General features: G+C 36.5%; 1 protein-coding gene across 1 annotated transcript in view; it reads left to right on the top strand.

Moving 5' to 3' along the window:
- The window catches only part of MSH3 (mutS homolog 3), a 184,556-nt gene that overhangs the window by 123,393 nt on the left and 43,288 nt on the right, over positions 1-17,875 (top strand). The window contains exon 19 of the mRNA XM_041752206.1: positions 5,507-5,618. Coding sequence (XP_041608140.1) covers positions 5,507-5,618 — 112 coding nt within the window. The remainder of the gene's footprint in view (positions 1-5,506; positions 5,619-17,875) is intronic.

Below are 17,875 nucleotides of genomic sequence, written 5' to 3'. Positions count from 1 at the left end.
CAGAAAAAATTAAGTATTTTAAAAGTTGTCTTTAATAAAAATATCTAAACTTAAAGGATGTTAGTATTTTTCATACACATAATAATTGATTCTTTAAAAATCATTTTTAGTTTTCTGTCAATTCTCAAGTCTGTCTCTTTGAACATGATTAGCATCATTATCTTAAAGTCTGTGTCTGATAATTCAAATATCAGGAGTCCTTGTGGCTCTGTTTCTGTTGCCTGTTGTTTTTGTTCATTTTCATTCTTAGGGTGTTTATTTTTTTTTTTTTTAAAGATTTTATTTATTTGAGAGAGAGCAAGCATGAGAAGGTGGGGGGGCAGAGGGAGAGGGAGAAGCAGGCTTCCCACCAAGCAGAGAACCTGAAATGGAGCTCGATCCTAGCATCCTGAGATCCTGACCTGAGTCAAAGGCAGACACTTAACTGACTAAGCCACCCAGGCACCCCATTGATCTTTTTTGAATTCCTCATTGTTTTGATTACATTATGGGTATTGTATTTCACAGAATCATTATAGAAATACTTTGATATTGTTTTTCTCCTGAAAGAGTCACATTTGCTTCTACCAGGCATCTCAAGACACTAATAATAATCCGGCATCACTCAATCCATATCAGATCTTGAGATGCCTCACAGGTTCAAAGGCAGACATTATTACTTCAGATGTGTTTCAATGCCTGGTGTACAGCCCATCAGTGTCTTGGTCCAGAGCCAAGCTGTCATAGTCTCTCTCTCTCAGTTCCCTTAGGAGCCAAAAAACACCCCCTGGGTCTCTGGCCTAATTCCTTGCTTTCTTGTTCATTGTCAGGGACTGTCAATGGCTCTTTTCTATGTTTAATCTACTATTTGTTCTCAGGATTGTTCCAAATGACATATTCTTTCAGGGATATAAGTTCAGGAAATATTTCACATGCTAAAATACTTCCCAAATTGGGTCCTGTATATTAAGGAAAATCTACCCGAATATTTTCTTTAAAGATTTTATTTACTTATTTATGAGAGACAGAGAGTGAAAGGCAGAGACATAGAGAGGGAGAAGCAGGCTCCATGCAGGGAAACTGATGTGGGACTCGATCCTGGGACTTCGGGGTCACGCCCTGAGCCAAAGGCAGATGCTCAACCGCTGAGCCACGCAAGCGTCCCCCACCTGAATATTTCAAAAGAATTTATTCATTCATTCATTCATTCATTCATTCATTCGAGACACAGGGAGATAGGCAGAGACACAGGCAGAGGGAGAAGCAGGCTCCATGCAGGGAGCTCGACATGGGACTCTATCTCGGTCTCCAGGATCATGCCCTGGGCTAAAGGCAGTGCTAAACCGCTGAGCCACTCAGGCTGCCCCACCTGAATATTTTAAATGAAAAATCATGCTATAAAGTTCAAGGAATGTAATCAACTTCTTTCCCTCTCTCTCTCTCTCTCTCTTTTTTTTTTTTTTTTTTTTTAGCAGAAGTAAAGTTTAGGGGCAGCCCAGGTGGCTCAGCAGTTTAGCACTGCCTTCAGCCCAGGGCGTGATCCTGGAGACCTGGAATCGAGTCCCACGTCGAGCTCCCTGCATGGAGCCTGCTTCTCCCTCTGCCTGTGTCTCTGCCTATCTCTCTGTGTCTCTCATGAATAAATAAATAAAATCTTTTAAAAAAAATTTAGTGTAAATAGCAATGAAATAGGAAAGTTTTAACTAAAATGCATTTTAAGCTAGTATTTAAGTATCTGTCATTTATGCCTTTTCCACCCTTAGGTTGCTAGCTTGTTTAAAGATTTTAGTGCATTTGAACTGTTGCAGTGAGTTCAAGTTGATTATTTGGTTTCGTAATTGTAAGCTTTTCTTCCTAAATGCTCTAAGGACATTTTATTAACTATAGCCTAATTTTGAGGCAAAAATTCTTATTCTGAGTCTTTGTATCCATTTTTTATTCTGAATGTTATATTGTTTTACTAATTATGTTCTGTTTCCCTGAGGCACTTAAAGGAGAAAGATGCAGTTTCAGAAATATAATTGTTCAAGTTTAATGTTTCATTCTTTGCAGGCAGCATCCAGATTTCCTCAGTTCTTCTTAAATGCCATATCATCAACATGATTTTCATATCCTTCCTGCTGTAACTATCCTAATCTCATGCATCACCTCATCTCTCCAAATTATGATTTGCTTCTCATTCCACTAGGAAGTGTTTTGTCATTACATAATTTGGATAGCAACAGAGTAAGTCATTGTAGATTTTAGAGCAGAACAAATCACTCAAAATTTTATTCTAAAGTGAAAACCTTCCTGGGAAATCATATCAGTGTCATGAATAATGATCTATTGATTTCACTTGACAGAGTACCTAGGATTTTATTTTAAAACTGATATTACTTGCAGATGCTTTCATTTTTTATAATAAATTTATAACGTACTTAGATAAAATTCCTATCTTACACTTTGAAAACTAAAAAAAGTCCTTTTCTTGTCATCTTAAAAGTCTCCTTCCAAAGGATAATTTTAAATTATTTACTCAGAAGGTACTTTAGTTATTTTCTTTGAGAAATGTGAATGTACATACTTGGGGTTTTGTTAGCCAGATATACTTAAGGAAAAGGATTTAAGTATTTACGAAAGGTAGCATTTCTTAGTGTTATGAGCAAGGTCAGTAATGTGCTTATATGTGAAGGTTCTGAGTCAAAGAACTTAGTAATCAATGAGTGCAAGTTAATGCAATTCAAGAACACTGTTCACCCAACACATTGTCAGAATTAGAAAATTTGATAATGCCTACTTTAAGTGAAGGTTTGAAAAAACGAGTCAACTTTCATATCCTATTGGTGGGAAAATAGATTGATACAATATTTCTATATGTTGAAAAATATGACACATACCCTGTCATTTGGAAATGAATTTATTCTAGCTTAGAGAAACATTTGTCCATATTCACATGAACATATATATATATAAAATTGTTCACTGCAGTATTGTTTATAACTAGTGAAACTAGTGTTTATTTTCTAGTGAAAACCTAGACACAGTCCAAATGTTGGACAGTGGAGAACAGCTAACTTATCTCTGCAGCAGCTTCAAAAGAATACTGTGGATATGTCAAGAAATGATCCTAAATCGGGGATCCTTGGGTGGCTCAGTGGTTTAGCACCTGCCATTGGCTTGGGGCATGATCCTGGAGTCCCAGGATCGAGTCCCGCATCAGGCTTATAAAGAGCTTGCTTCTCCCTCTGCTTGTGTCTCAACCTCTCTCTGTGTCTCTCATGAATAAGTAAATAAAATCTTTAAAAAAAAAAAAAAGACTAGAAAATGATGATGCAGATAGATACCACTACCTCACCATCTTTCAGTGTTCTAATTGTGTTGCCCAAAGTGCTTCTTCGTCCATCAGGAACTTATAAAAGACTGGAAACAGCACTATTGTAGTCTAACTACAACAGTTATTGTAACTGTTATAGTTATAACTAATTTCTATTAATGTAATAATTAACTTTCACATATTATAACTGTTGCTTCTTACTTTCACTGAACACAGTTGATAATTCTGATTTTCTTTACATTTTTCACCCATAATAGCAAAGAGAAAAAAAGTAACAGAAAACATTTCCCAATTATTAGATTAATCAAAAGATGAAAGTGAAGAGAAAGATAGCTGTGCTCTAGATACTACTGACGATGATGAAATTTCTTGTATAAATAAAATTTCAGATTGTGAGTGTTCAGGTGACAGTATCCTAGCTAAATTTTCCTAAACTCAAGCATCAGTGTGTGACTAATATATTTCTAAGGACAAATTGAAACGTGTTATTCTCCAGTTAGTTATTCCATAGGCAGCACACATCATGCAGTATTTGGTGACAAGAACCTGAACCATCCTGTTTTGCTGAAAGAACATGTAGTGGTTTCTTTTGTCTTTATGATGTTTGTGCACTAAAGTTTACTTGATACTGTTTGTAGGTGGACAGGTGCTGAAGGCAAGAGATTGAAAAAAACTTTCACTTTATGTGAAATAAGCATCGATTTGATCGATTATTCTAATTTGGTATTTATAAATATAAAACTGATAAAGTTTTGCAGTTGTGAAGCAAAGAAGATGGGTGTCCTCTCCTCAACAAAATGATAAACTTTAAAAGATTTCAAAAAAGGGACGCCTGGGTGGCTCAGCAGTTGAGTGCCTGTCTTCGGCTCAGGTCATGATCCCAGGATCCAGGATCGAGTCCCACATCAGGCTCCCTGCAAAGAGCCTGTTTCTCCCTCTGCCTGTGTCTCTGCCTCTCTCTCTCAGTCTGTGTCTTTCATGAATAAATAAATAAATCTTTAAAAAAAAAAAAAAGATTTCCAAAAAATTCAAGTATTTCATTTTGTCCATGCAAGTTAGAGAAGAACCAGAAATCATGATAAGCTAGAACATTTTAGAAATGTATTGAAATTTAGAATTAGTATTTATGAATGACTATGGTCCAAGTGCATGCATGACAGCTGATGAGTAATTTATTACGTTGAGTGTGTGTTGCCCATTCCAGGTATATATATGCTTTTAACACCAGGAAAATGTGGAATGAAAATTTGAGATTTGTTCTGTTTAAGTTCTTAATAAAATTTGTCCTGAGATTTTGTTTTGTTTTTACCACCTCTTTATTGCCACTTCTGGAAATTATTTGTAAAATGACTTGAAAGACTTAAACAAAATAAAATGATCCATTGGTAAATGGTGAACGCTGTATTTTTTCTTTTTAATGTATATTGAGTGTTAAGGGAAAAAAAGTAGTTGTGGAATAATACACTACCGTATGATCCTGTTTTTTTTTTTTTTTTTTTTAAGGAAATCACAAACCAGTGTGAGAAGTGTATTAAAACCTAAATGCAGAAAGAAAGTTGGGAAGGGTAGGCACCATGTTGCTCTCAGTGGTAATCTCTGAGGAGGAGAATGAGAGGGCAGTGCTCATAGGGACTTTGATAAATAGATAAAGCTATAGATAAAAACAGAAATGTAAAAGCTTAAAAAGGAAGACCAGCAAGGCAAAAAAATAATTTCTATATCAAAAAAAAGTGAAAGATACAGAAGACCATAGAAAGATGTTTCAGTTAAACAGAATATGAAAAATTAGGTCTCCAAGTTCAACACAAATATAATTTCTATTAATGTAATAATTAAATATGGAAATAATTTTCACTAATTTCCTTTATTATGCTTATTACTGAAAATGATTTAAATGAAAATAATCTGAACTGTAACTTTTAGTAATGAAAATATTGATCTTAGAGAATAGTAGAAAAAAAAGATTGTGAAGTAGATTTCAGCAGTGGAGCTGTTGTAAGACTCTGCTAATGTCTGTGTTTCAAGCACTATTATGGTAATTGTCCTCCCAATTTTTATTTTATAGTTAAAATTTAATTTTCATACTCAAAGTAATTTCATACACTGGGTGTGTTCTTAAGGTCTATTTTTTATGCTAGAACTTAGAGATTTCTTTCAAAGGCAGTTTTGAAAGGCATGCCTAGTAAATTGAAACATGGTTCTTTTTTGCAGACCATCTCTACAAGAAGAAAGAAAAATTGTGATTAAAAATGGCCGGCACCCTGTGATTGATGTGTTGCTGGGAGAACAGGATCAGTATGTTCCTAACAGTACGAATTTATCAGTAAGTACCACATGATACCAGTAAATAAGTAAAAGATGATAACACTGATCTAAGCTTTTAAATACAAAATAAGTATTTTTATAATTTACTCAGGTTTTAACTTAGGCATTGAAGTAGTAATCTTGAGCTGTAATTTTATATTCACCACCAAATATGGAATTGGTGTCATTTCCAATGAAAGATTATCCATAAATGGAAAGATTTAGCAACTAAAGATTTAGTCTTAATTACTTATCCTAGGTAACCCCTACAAATATTTTTCGTTTATAAATGCCCAAACATGCTAATAGGGTGGAATCATACTGTTCTTTTGCTAATTTCTGTTAGTATTTAACATTATGTGCTTTGTCCTATGTTTCAGTATTCTAAAATGTTATGTGAAAGAATTGGAGATGATTCAGCTGATTTCAGTGATGGGAACTTTTGTCCTATGGGCTAGAGTTCTCTGATAGAATATCAATGATTCTAAAGATTTATTCATTTAACACATACTTACTATATTCCTATTTATCTTCAGGTAGTGAAGCAAGTGTTAGGACAGAGAGTGGTAAGCAAGACAGAAATATTCCTGCCCTAAGGGTGCTTGTGATCAAGCAAGAAGGTAGCCAAGCTACTGTAAAATATGATATAGGAAACTATGTTGTCCTGGGAGCTTGTAGCAGGTCACCCTAACTTAGTGTAGTAGGAGCATCGAGGAAGGTTTCCTGAGGATGAGATATTAATCGAAGGAGTTAATGTAGGCCAAGGAAGTGGAGAATATACCAGGTCAAGGAACCAGCATGGCAGAGGCTGGGAGGGAGACAGAACAGGACAAACTCAGGGAAGTGAAAGATATTGAGTGAAGTGGAGCATAAAGTATGAAGAAAGAAGGGTTCAGAAATAAGAGGTGGGACGCCTGGATGGCTCAACGGTTGAGCATCTGCCTTCAGCCCAGGGCATAATCCTGGGGTCCCAGAATCGAGTCCCGAATCAGGCTCCCTGCATGAAGCCTGCTTCTCCCTCTGCCTGTGTCTCTGCCTCTCTCTCTCTCCCTCTCTCTGTCTCTCATGAATAAATAAATAGAATCTTAAAAAAAAAAAAAAAAAGGAAGGAAGATGCCTATTTGCTTACATGCCGTGTTAAGGAATTTTGATTTTTTTTCCCTGAAGCATCAAGGATACCACTGAGAGAGTGATTGAAGCTGGGGAAAAAAATCAAACTTGGGGGATAGAGGGTATGTGCATGTGTGCCTGCGCTCTGTGTGTGTTACATAGAGTTATGTCATTAAAGATAAAGCCATACTCTAATTAAAGTGGGGTAAGAGTAGGTTGTATTCAGTAACATAATTGCAAAAGGGAAGAGGGACTAGGAAGGAGGAATGGGGTGGGAGGTGGAGGGGTGTCTTGCAGATTCAAGGAAGTGGAAATTATAAAAAGCAGGAAAGGGAGCTGGTTAACATGAAACCCATCTGGGTTTACTAAATGGCAACTGGAATTTATGTACTGCAAAGGAAGCAGAAAGAGAAGGAGAGTTATCTTCATTTCAAAGAGATGACTCAACTCTTTTAAGTGGTAGAAGAGTTATACCTCAAGGGGCAGAGAAAGGGTTTATAACTGTAAGCTTTCTGAAGTAATTGCTCTGAGCAGAGGCTTAGGGGCCTCAGCCTTTCACCAGGATTTGGCTGGAACCAGCAGTAAATTTTCCTATCAGTCTTGTACATTTTCAGGTGGGAACTTTAAGGGAGATTGGGATCATCCTAAGAACATGGTCATGAGCTGTTAGAAACTATGCTAGTGTTGGTTCTGGTATCTTAGTAGAGGTGATAAACAAAATCATTTTTGCTGAAAGTGTGGGTTTTAATAGGTCAAAGTTGAAGCCTAGTGGAGAAGAGTGCTCAAGAGGAGCCTGACTAGAGTTTGGTCAAGGTGAGAGTCTTTGTCAGCATCAAGTGAAATAATCTGGTGATGAAATACAAGAATTAATACTTAAGGAGGAATTAAGTGAGATTTGTTGTCATAATAGAGAATGAAATGCCCAACTTTAAGATTTCAGAGGCAGTGCTCTTCTGAGAGATAGCAAGTCCTATTGTGGCCGTAGAGGATGGGTAGTAGAAGTGGATAAGGTCTTTGGAGATGAGGAGATCAAGCAGTGGAGTGTGGGGAAAAAGTCATCCACGTAAGTATTGAAATTATCTAAGAGAACAGCAGTATTTGTAGGGGAAGCCAGAGTTGTTCTAGGTGTCAGAGATTCCAAGGGATGGAGACTGGTGACCTGGAGTTTTGTCACTGCAGTGAGGACAAACAGAGGTGGTGGTCAGTTTCTAAGGAAACACAGGAGAACACATAAGAAAGAACCTCTGAACTCTGAGATATGTGTGGTAGGATGTGGCAAAAAGCTCAGCCTCCAAATGAAGTGAGCAATAGCCAGGTTTCAGTTTAAGCCTATTTGAAGGAAATGTTAAGTAAGAACGTTAGAAACATAGAAGGATTTGGGAATTTTTCAGAGGCCAGTGGGAGAACAGGGATATAGTAGAGCAGTTAGAAATTAGGTCGGAAAAAGGAAGCCCAGAACAGCAGTGGAGTTGGGAATATAACAGAGTGCTCCTGCTCCCTCTTGGGCTGTGAGCAAGGTGACAAGTGCACGTGGTGAATTTGTCTTACAGCAGGTGTGGTGAGTAAAAAGAAATGCTTTCAGTTACATCTAGTTTAATAAACTACATTTTGGTATAGCACCCTAGATTTGTTGGTAATATATAATCTGATCCCCAGAGTCTTTAAACTTGTTCATTCTCATTAGGGAATTTATAATTTACTTAATTTATCGAGTCAAGTTAACATTTCCTGATGTTTTAGTGACTTTTAAAAGAAGACTATGTGAACATAAGAGTTTCTTTCTCAGTTCCCATAATACTAGTGGCATATAGCTTTTCTTGAGAAAGTAATACAGTTGTAACATTTTAATACTCTGGTTTGTATTTTACTTATAAATCACTTAAACATTATTTCCTGTTGTTGTTTCCAGGCCCTAGCATGCCAACCAACTTGATCTCAAGTTGGGCTTTTTTTTCCCATTCCTTTTCATTCTTTTTTTTCCTCTTTTGCTTTCTTTAAAAAATGTATTATACTATTTAATAAAGCAAGATTTGAGAAACTAAAATAGCTTTTTGCCTAATTATAAGATCATTTTGAGGAAACATCAAACTTTATATTTAAATTTTTACTAAATAAATGGAGTGATTTTTTTCCCAGTAGGCACTTCAGAATATTCCAGAATATTCATTTCTTTTACATATGCTTTTTCTAACTTGAGTAGGAGTTGATATAGAACTGTTGCTATGGTGAAGTGCATTCTATTTTGCAGGGTATAAATTTATATATAGGGATAGTGTTGAAAAAGAACTTACTATGTAAAACTCAATTTAAAATATTTTATAGGTGTTAATTATAAAATATAGCCTGAAAATAATTTCCTGAAAGTCAAATGACATTGTTGCTTTTGATAATCATGTAATTTTAAGAAATGGTCTTTTGTACATGTGATTATAAGTAAAGTGTGCTTTTCTGGATTCTGTGTTATGCGAACTTATTATAGTTCTTCTGAACAAGCCAACTTTCTGCCTACTTTTCCTTTCCAGTTTTAAGAATACTCTTCACATTTCATAATCTGGCATTTATTTATGTATTTTTTTAGTATATTTTATAATATTTTGCTCTTAATGATTTTGATATACTTTATGTCAGTATTGTGCTTGAGGTCAGATTACAAAGAAGAAAGAGAATACTTCCCTAATCTGGTGGAAGACACAGTCAATTAAATTAACACAAAGAGAACATCTACAAAGGCCATGAAGGTACCAGGTTACCTGGTAGAAGAATTGGCACCAAATTTGAATATACACTTCAGAGTAGAGGATATCCATATGGTCCCTAACAGACTAATGTTTTTCTGACCTGCTATGTTTTAGCTTTTCTAGAATGCAAGAATATAGCAAAGAATTATTATTATTTTTTAAAGATTTTATTTATTTATTCATGAAAGACACAGGGAGAGAGAGAGAGGCAGAGACACAGGCAGAGGGAGAAGCAGGCTCCATGCAGGAAGCCCAATGTGGGACTGGATCCCGGGACCCCAGGATCACGCCCTGAGCTGAAGGCAGATGCTCAACCGCTGAGCCACCCAGGCGTCCCATAGCAAAAGATTACAGAGAAAAGACCTATGAACTTCGAGGTGTTTGGGGGACATTGGATGGAGATCCTAAGCTGAAGGTGGATATGAAGACCAGGAGAGAGACCAGGAACTAGAGTTATGGATTTTAGAATGATCATGCTGTATGTACAAGAGTTTTGATTCTGGATCTGTCAGGGAAATTACATGAAAATGTAAAGAAAGCTGATGAAAAAGCCCTCTCAGGTACTAACACTGAAAGCATAGTTTCACTACAAGCAGATTTATGGGTTTTTTTTCTTTTTCTTTTTTTTTTTTAAGATTTTATTCATTTATTCATGAGAGACAGAGAGAGGCAGAGACATAGGCAGAGGGAGAAGCAGGCTTCCTGCTCCCTGCGGGGAGCCCAATGTGGGACTGAATGGCAGGACCCCAGAACCACGACCCAGGCCAAAGGCAGATGCTCAACCATTGAACCACCCAGGTGCCCTTATAAGCAGGTTTCAATGAGAGCTTTTTAAGAATCTTTTAAACATATTTCCCTTACCTTATTTTCAGACTTTAGAGTTTAATCTGAAGAGCACATTTATTACAATGGTAACTAGATGCTGCTACATATTCCTTTCTGTCCTTGAGACCTAGCTTTGCTGTATCTTCTAGGAAACCTCAGTTTGGCCTCTCCATGCAGAATTGAAAGGAATACTCTTTGAAATCCTTTTTGTTTCCTTCTCTGATTTACTACATAATCTGAATGTTTGTAGACTTAGCAGTGCAGGATCTCCCACCTCCCATCTTGCCCCTTTCCAATTCATTTTTTCATTCTGCAGCCACAGGGCTTTTCCTAACCTGTCCTGTCACTCTCCCATTTAAAATGCTTAAAATTCCAGCCAGATAGTTACCAAGTTGCTGTGCCTCTGGGACTTGGCAGATGGTATTCCCTCTGCCTAGAATGTCATCTTTCCCCACACCATCCACTCCTGCCTCACACACACCCACAACCCACCCCACCCTCCAGCTCCTGCTGTTCTTGAAGTCTTGTCTTGGATGTCACTTTCTGCATTGAGCCTTTTCTAACCAGTGGACTGGGCTGGGTACCCCATCACTTACCCATAACACTCCTATTTCTCCCCATTTTAGTACTTACCAATAAATTATAAGTGCCTTTGTTTGTGGTGCTGCCCAGTGCACTGTGAGCTCCACAAGAACAGAATAGGCTTCTCTGATTTGTTGTAATCCTACTGTCAGAAACAATTCTCTGGTGCTTAGCAGACACCTGATCATATTGGTTAAGTAAACAAGGATTAGCCACAGGCTTTGAACAGTCTTCATATCTCACTTTAAATATTTGCCTTCCCCCCCCCCCAAAATGTTTTTCAGGGTGTTTTATTAAAATATCACAATTTACTGAATGATTATACTGTAGAACTAGAAGAGAAATTAGGAATCAGTTGGTGTAACACTTCTTCTTACTTAGGAGGAAATGAAGGCCCAGAAAGGGACAGTTGACATGCCAGAGATTACGAGAGGTCTTGAACTGTCTCCCAAAACACAGCAGTATTCTAGGGCAAGCCAATGCTTTTAATCTTTTTCACTTTGTAGCACACCTTGAAAATGCTAAGAATTTGATGGTACATGGGAATGAAAGGAGAAGGAAAAAGTTGCTTGGAGCCAAAGGTGGTTGGCCCAGGGCTCTGGCTGACCCAGCCCCACCTGCCACCCTGAGGATTAGGAGGTCAGCTTCTTAGCATCCTTGTAACCTGTGAGGCAGACCAAGACAGTGTGTGCCAAGATATCCTGCTTGGGAAATGCCACTGTAATCCACTGGAGTCTCAGGACTGTTTACTTATTAAACTAAATGATATTTTGATGGATGGATTTTTGATAGAGACTGAAGTTGGAGTTTTAGTTTGTGTTTTTTGTTTTTAACATAAATAAATCTCCCTTATTGGGAGAGAGAATGGGAAAATTGTGGTTGTTAGTTTCTCAATTTGTGGAAGGGAAGAAAATGAGTTGAAAATGCAAAGCAGGAAGATTGCCAGGAAGTACTTGAAACCTGTGGATCTCTGTAGCCCAAGAGAAGTCCACAGCCCACCTGTTGTGGAGTGGGACCCGGATAAATGCTGGGATCCCAAACACAGTCCCTTCTCCTCAGATCAAGAAGAGGATTTAAGCAGCATTCTCAGTGCCTCACACTGTGCAGCACACAGTAGGTGCTCACATATTTGTATCATGAATGATGCTTGAAAGATGAGGGATTATTAGAGGGGACCAAGGATCACCAACTTCTTATTTCCTCCCTTCTCCCAGAACAAATACTTCTAGCTGCCCCTGAAATGCTTGCTTTGGCTATATAATAAGACTGATTGTACTAATATTCATAAGCTCTTGACCCTCTCTACCTAATTACCAAGCAGACTAACAGTAATGTATACCATAAAAATATGTTTGAGTATTAAGCTTAATTTAATTCTGTGCCTGGATTATTCTCCTACATTTTGCCATAAATGTATTTTTTACATCACATGATCATGGGATCATATTGTTAAAAAATAGAGGAAACGTCAATGGCATTTGAGTATTGTTTTCTCTTATTTCTCTTTTCTGGTGACCATTTCTTCCTGCTTCTGTAACAGTGAGGTAAAGAAGGATATTTTCTATGATAACTGATTATTTTTTAAAGTGTTCTGACCTGGGCACTTCTGGTGGCTCAGCGGTCTGGCGCTGCCTTCAGTGCGGGGTGTGATCCTGGAAACCCGGGATCGAGTCCCATGTCGGGCTCCCTGCATGGAGAGCTGGCTTCTCCCTCTGCCTGTGTCTGCCTCTGTCTCTCTCTCTGTCTCTTATGAATAAATAAATCTTTAAAGAAAAAATTAAAAAAACAAAAAGTGTTCTGACCGATACTACCGTCTCTGCCCAGAATGTTCATTCTTCTGTTTTCCTGTCTGTAATCCATCTCCATTGGTCGAACTCCTACCCATCCCTCATGACCCAAAATACACTAATGCCTCCTCAGAGCCCTCATCATCATTCTGTCCAGATATAATCTCTTTTATCCTAGCACTTTCTTTGTTCTGTCTTTAAAACTTATCACTTACCACTTCTTGGTATACAGAGGTAGTGGGAGAGTTGATTGGAAGAGTAAATTCAAATCCTAGTCTGCTATTATTTTACTATCATCTTTGATAGACCACTGTACTCTTCTTCAGTTTCTTCATCCATAAAATGAAGAAATTAGGTTGAGTAACAACTAGCTCTCTGTGGAATGTAAATTGGACAGCATCCAGGCATCAGAAGGATTTGGACCCTTTCCTTAGCATGTCAGCATACAGCCTGTACCTCCTCTCCAGCCTCATTATCCCCCTTTCTGTTTGTAGTTCACCTTGGGTTAAAAGTACAAGGATTTGGCTAAGAGTTTCTCTGGAGGAGGCTTTCACTAGGGTGTCTCTTACTGTAACCTGTTATTGATTGACATTTTCAGGGATTAAAACACTTTGAAACTGCCAAACTTTTTCAGCAGTCTGCGACTATTATAAAAATAGTTCTACCATGAGTCTTTTTTGAAGATAGATGTCAATATCTGTACCTGTCAAGGAAGTTTTTTGTAGAAAATTAGCTGATGCCCAAGACTTAGAAATTAACAAATGACAATTGCAGTGTTTTGCTCTATTTTATTCTATTTTATTTTTTTGCTATGTATCTGCAGACTTCAACATATTCTAACTGACCATCATTGTAGTGTAGCTGGTGATGGAACCACAGATGCCGACCCTATGCTAGAACAGCGCTTCTCCTACTTAGCAGTGACTGTGACTCCCTGTCGTTGAGCAGGGATCCCCTCTGAGACATCTGTCAGGGGATGGTCTTTGCTTAACTGAATTCCCGTTCTGCTACTTAATAGCTCCGCGTTATTGGGCAAGGTCCTTAAATTCCCCAAGCCTCTGTTTCCTCACCTGTAACGTGGGAATACAGTGTTTTTTGTATGACCCCATGAAATTGTTACGGGAACAAAATGAGGTGGTGCATATAGTCATTAGCAGTTATCTGTGGCACTTGTTAGCTGTGATTTTCCTTTGATCCCTTATAATTTGCCTTTTATGTTTTCATCTCCACTTCATTTTTCTTTGCACTGAAGACAGCACTTAATGTGGAAGTTGATTAGTTATCTCAAAACTTACTGGTTTAGATATTAGTGCTGATTAGGAAGGCAACCACTTTATTACCTACAGATGATTGAGTTGAAAGCGTTTCACTCCTTAGAGCTTCCGAGTTAGTTCTTGTCTGAAATCTTCAAATCCTGGATAGGCCTGGAAAGGAAAGTTCACTTCCACAGAAGTGACTACAAGTCCAACTGGCATCACTGTGTACCATTATTCCCAAATACCTTGTGTAAATGAATTCCACAGCTTCCCCTCTTTGATTCAACCCAGAGCCGCATATCTGTCATATGCCTGAATTTGGATATATTTTTCAGAGAGTCCTAGAATTTGAGGGTGAGAAATCATTTAATTAAACTCCCTCATTTTAGAATTAAAGAAACAGACCTACAGGGATGCCTGGGTGGCTCAGCGGTTTGGTGTCTGCCTTCAGCCCAGGGCGTGATCCTGGAGACCCGGGATCGAGTCCCGTGTCAGGCTCCCTGCGTGGAGCCTGCTTCTCCCGCTGCCTGTGTCTCTGCCTCTCTCTCTCTCTCTCTCTCTCTCTCTCTCTCTCTCTCTGTGTCTCTCATGAATAAATAAATAAAATCTTAAAAAAAAAAAAAGAAGAAAGAAACAGACTATAGAGTTGTATTGACGTGTCAATACCCTGTCAAATTTTTGATTCTCATTGGATAAAGAAACTGAATTAAGCAATGAGTATAATAAATACTCTTATCTTTGAAGGCATTGGAAGAAATAACTTATCTATGAGATAGAAGATGTATATATTTTTTTTTTCTCATAGTTTTCTTAAATTACTGCTTAAAAATTTTTTTGTTTGTGCACTTCCATCACCTACTCCCATTGCTCATTAGGTTTGGTAATTCCACTTCAGGTAGCTCCACCAATGGTGCCTTCACAGTTCAGGGCCTCCTCATGGCACATGTAACCCTTCTGTAGGTTATTCCGTCCTGTGTTCCATTCTTTTTTTTTTTTTTTTTTTTTAATTTTTATTTATTTATGATAGAGAGAGAGAGAGGCAGAGACACAGGCAGAGGGAGAAGCAGGCTCCATGCACCGGGAGCCCGATGTGGGATTCGATCCCGGGTCTCCAGGATCGCGCCCTGGGCCAAAGGCAGGCGCCAAACCGCTGCGCCACCCAGGGATCCCCCTGTGTTCCATTCTTTTACTTTCTGTTATGTGGAGTTTTTTTCTAGTATTCTGTTTTTATGTAAATATGCTGGAAATCCAAATAACAAAATATCATTTGGAAGTTATGTAAATTTTTCCTAAATTAATGGATATATAAAGAGTTATTTGATGGTTCATGATGATCATTCATGGAATAATTAAATTTTAAGATAATTCACGTCAATACTTTTAAACTACCTAATATTTCAAACAAATGAAAAAAATATAGAAAACAGTATAGCACTCATTTACCCTTCACTCAGATATCAAAGAGAATGACCTTTTGTGATATGAACTTTAGATTTATTTAAAGGAAATAAAGTGTTAACAGATCTATCTAACTTTATACATTTTTTTTCTAACTTTATACATAATTAATTGCTATCCCTTTTCTTTCCCCTTCATTTCCTTATCTCATTGTAACCATTATCCTAATGTTACTTGTTATCCTTGTGCATGTTTTTATTCTTCTATGTATTTGTATTTTAACAATATATAATTTTGTGTATATTAAAAATGTACATAAATAGGCACATTGAACCTATTATGCTATTTTTGTAAATGATTGTTTTCATAATTGTACAAAGTAGATCTATTCATCTTCCTAATGATAGATAATCCGTTGGTTTTTTTTTTTTTTTTTTGTCTATTATGAGTACAAACAGTATTAGAGTGAACAGTCTTATAAATATATCTTCTTCAGCACTTGTATATTTTCCTAAGGTAGACTCCTAGAAAAGGAATTGCTGAGTTATGTAGACTGGTACACAGTGTTTTTTTTTAACTTTACTAGGCATTTCCAAATTGCTTTCCATATACTTGTAACATGCTGCATAAGTAGACTCATAAGCCTTTTGATGATACGTTGAATATGAAAGTATCTTTTAAAAATTATTCCTTCAAAAATTTTTACTGTTTCCTTCATTTGAATGTTAGAGATAGCTTGTGGGTCCCTTGAAAAATCCTGCGATTTCATTTCATTTTCCTTTTCCTGATTAAGAGTATGTTTTTGGCTTTTAGTGTTTCTTTTTCTGTAAATATCCTATTCGTGTCTTTTGCCCATTTTTCCATTGTTTTGGTGTTTTTACTATGTAGGAGTGGTACTTCTTTATTTTAGACCTTTTCGTTTTGTGTTTGGTGGCTTAGTAGAATTTTTTAAAAAAATTAAACATATTAGTCTTTCCCTTTATGATATATATATATATATATATATATATATAAATTTATTCATGAAAGACACACAGAGAGAAAGGCAGAGATGTAAGCAAGGGGAGAAGCAGGCTCCAGGCAAGGGGCAGGTGCTCAACTGCTGAGCCACTCAGGCATCCCTATGATTTATAATTTTTATTCTGCTTTTCCCATCTTGTTCAATAAATCATTCTCTACCTTGATGACATTAAGCTGTTCTCCCTTGTTTTCATCTAAAAGTTTAAAGTTTACTTTTCACAGTTAATTCCCTTAACTAGATTTGATTTGGGGGCCTCTGTGTGAGACTCAGGCCTAACTCAATTTTTTTTTATATGTGTACTCAATTGTCCCACCATCATTTATTGGATATGGCAAAAAAAAATTTTTTTTTGGCTTATTTGTAATCCTGTCTCTGACCCTCTACCAAGCCATTTGTGTATTCCTTTGTCATGTTCTTTTAGTTTTCTCGATCATTTTTCTTGGGGTTATCTTTCTTTTGATTTGTAGAAGTTTTTTATGTATACTGGATTTGAGTCCTTGGGAAACATATAATACATATAATCTATTCTGTAGCTTTTCATTTCCTTCATGGCATCTTTTGGTGAATAACATTTAGTTTTAATTTACTTGAATTTTTAAATCCTCCTTTATAGTTAATAATGATTTGTGATCTGTTAAATCTTTCTGTATCCCAAGGTTATATATGATTGCATAATAATCTTGGTTTTTTTGTCTGTCAAAGCTATAATCTGCTGGAATTGATTTTTGTTTTTGATGTAAGTTAGGGATCAAAATTTCTTATTTTTCTGTATGAACATCCTTTTAACCAAACACCATTATTGAAAAGACCATCCTTTTTCTACTGTTCTTTTTTTTTCTACTGTTCTATAGTGTCACTTTGTCGTAAATCAGGTAACTGTATATACATCAGTGTGTTTCTATTTTATTCCACTGTAGCTCGTTGTTCCAGAACACAGTTTATTGTAGCATTACAATATTGAGCCTTTCTAACCTATGAACATAGTATATTCTTTCATTTAATTAGTTCCTTAATTTCTTTCAAAAAGGTTTTGTAGTTTGCAGTGTAGAGGTCTTGCTCTTTTGTTACATTTTTTCCTAGTATTTGATTTCTTTTTCTACTATGGTAAATTGTATCATTAAATTTTCTATTTTCAATTACTTATTGCTAAAATCTAGAAATAAAGTTGACTTTTGATTACTGACTTTGTATCCAAAGATTTTGTTTAATTCATTTATTGCTTATAATAAGTTTTATAGATTTCTTTAAATTTTCTGGGAATATAATCATGACTGTAGGAATAATGACAGATGTCATATTTTCTTTCCAATAATTGAACCTCTTGTTTCCTTTCCACACCTTTTTTCTTTAATGAGCAGATACTGAATTTTATCAAATGCTTTCTGTGTCTTTGAAGATCATCTTCTGAATTGTCTTCTTTATTCTCTTAATGTGTTGAATTACATTGATTGGGCTTTGAATATTAAACCAACCTTGTACTCCTCAAAAATTCTAAATGTTCATTTAGCTTTGGTTTGGTTTATTAATATTCTAAGAAGTTTGACATATATACTTATGGA

The sequence above is a fragment of the Vulpes lagopus genome, chromosome 4 (genome assembly GCF_018345385.1).
Source record: "Vulpes lagopus strain Blue_001 chromosome 4, ASM1834538v1, whole genome shotgun sequence".
NCBI classification, from domain to species: domain Eukaryota; kingdom Metazoa; phylum Chordata; class Mammalia; order Carnivora; family Canidae; genus Vulpes; species Vulpes lagopus.
The sequence above is the reverse complement of the archived record's forward strand: the minus strand, read 5'-3'. Positions and strand labels throughout refer to the sequence as shown.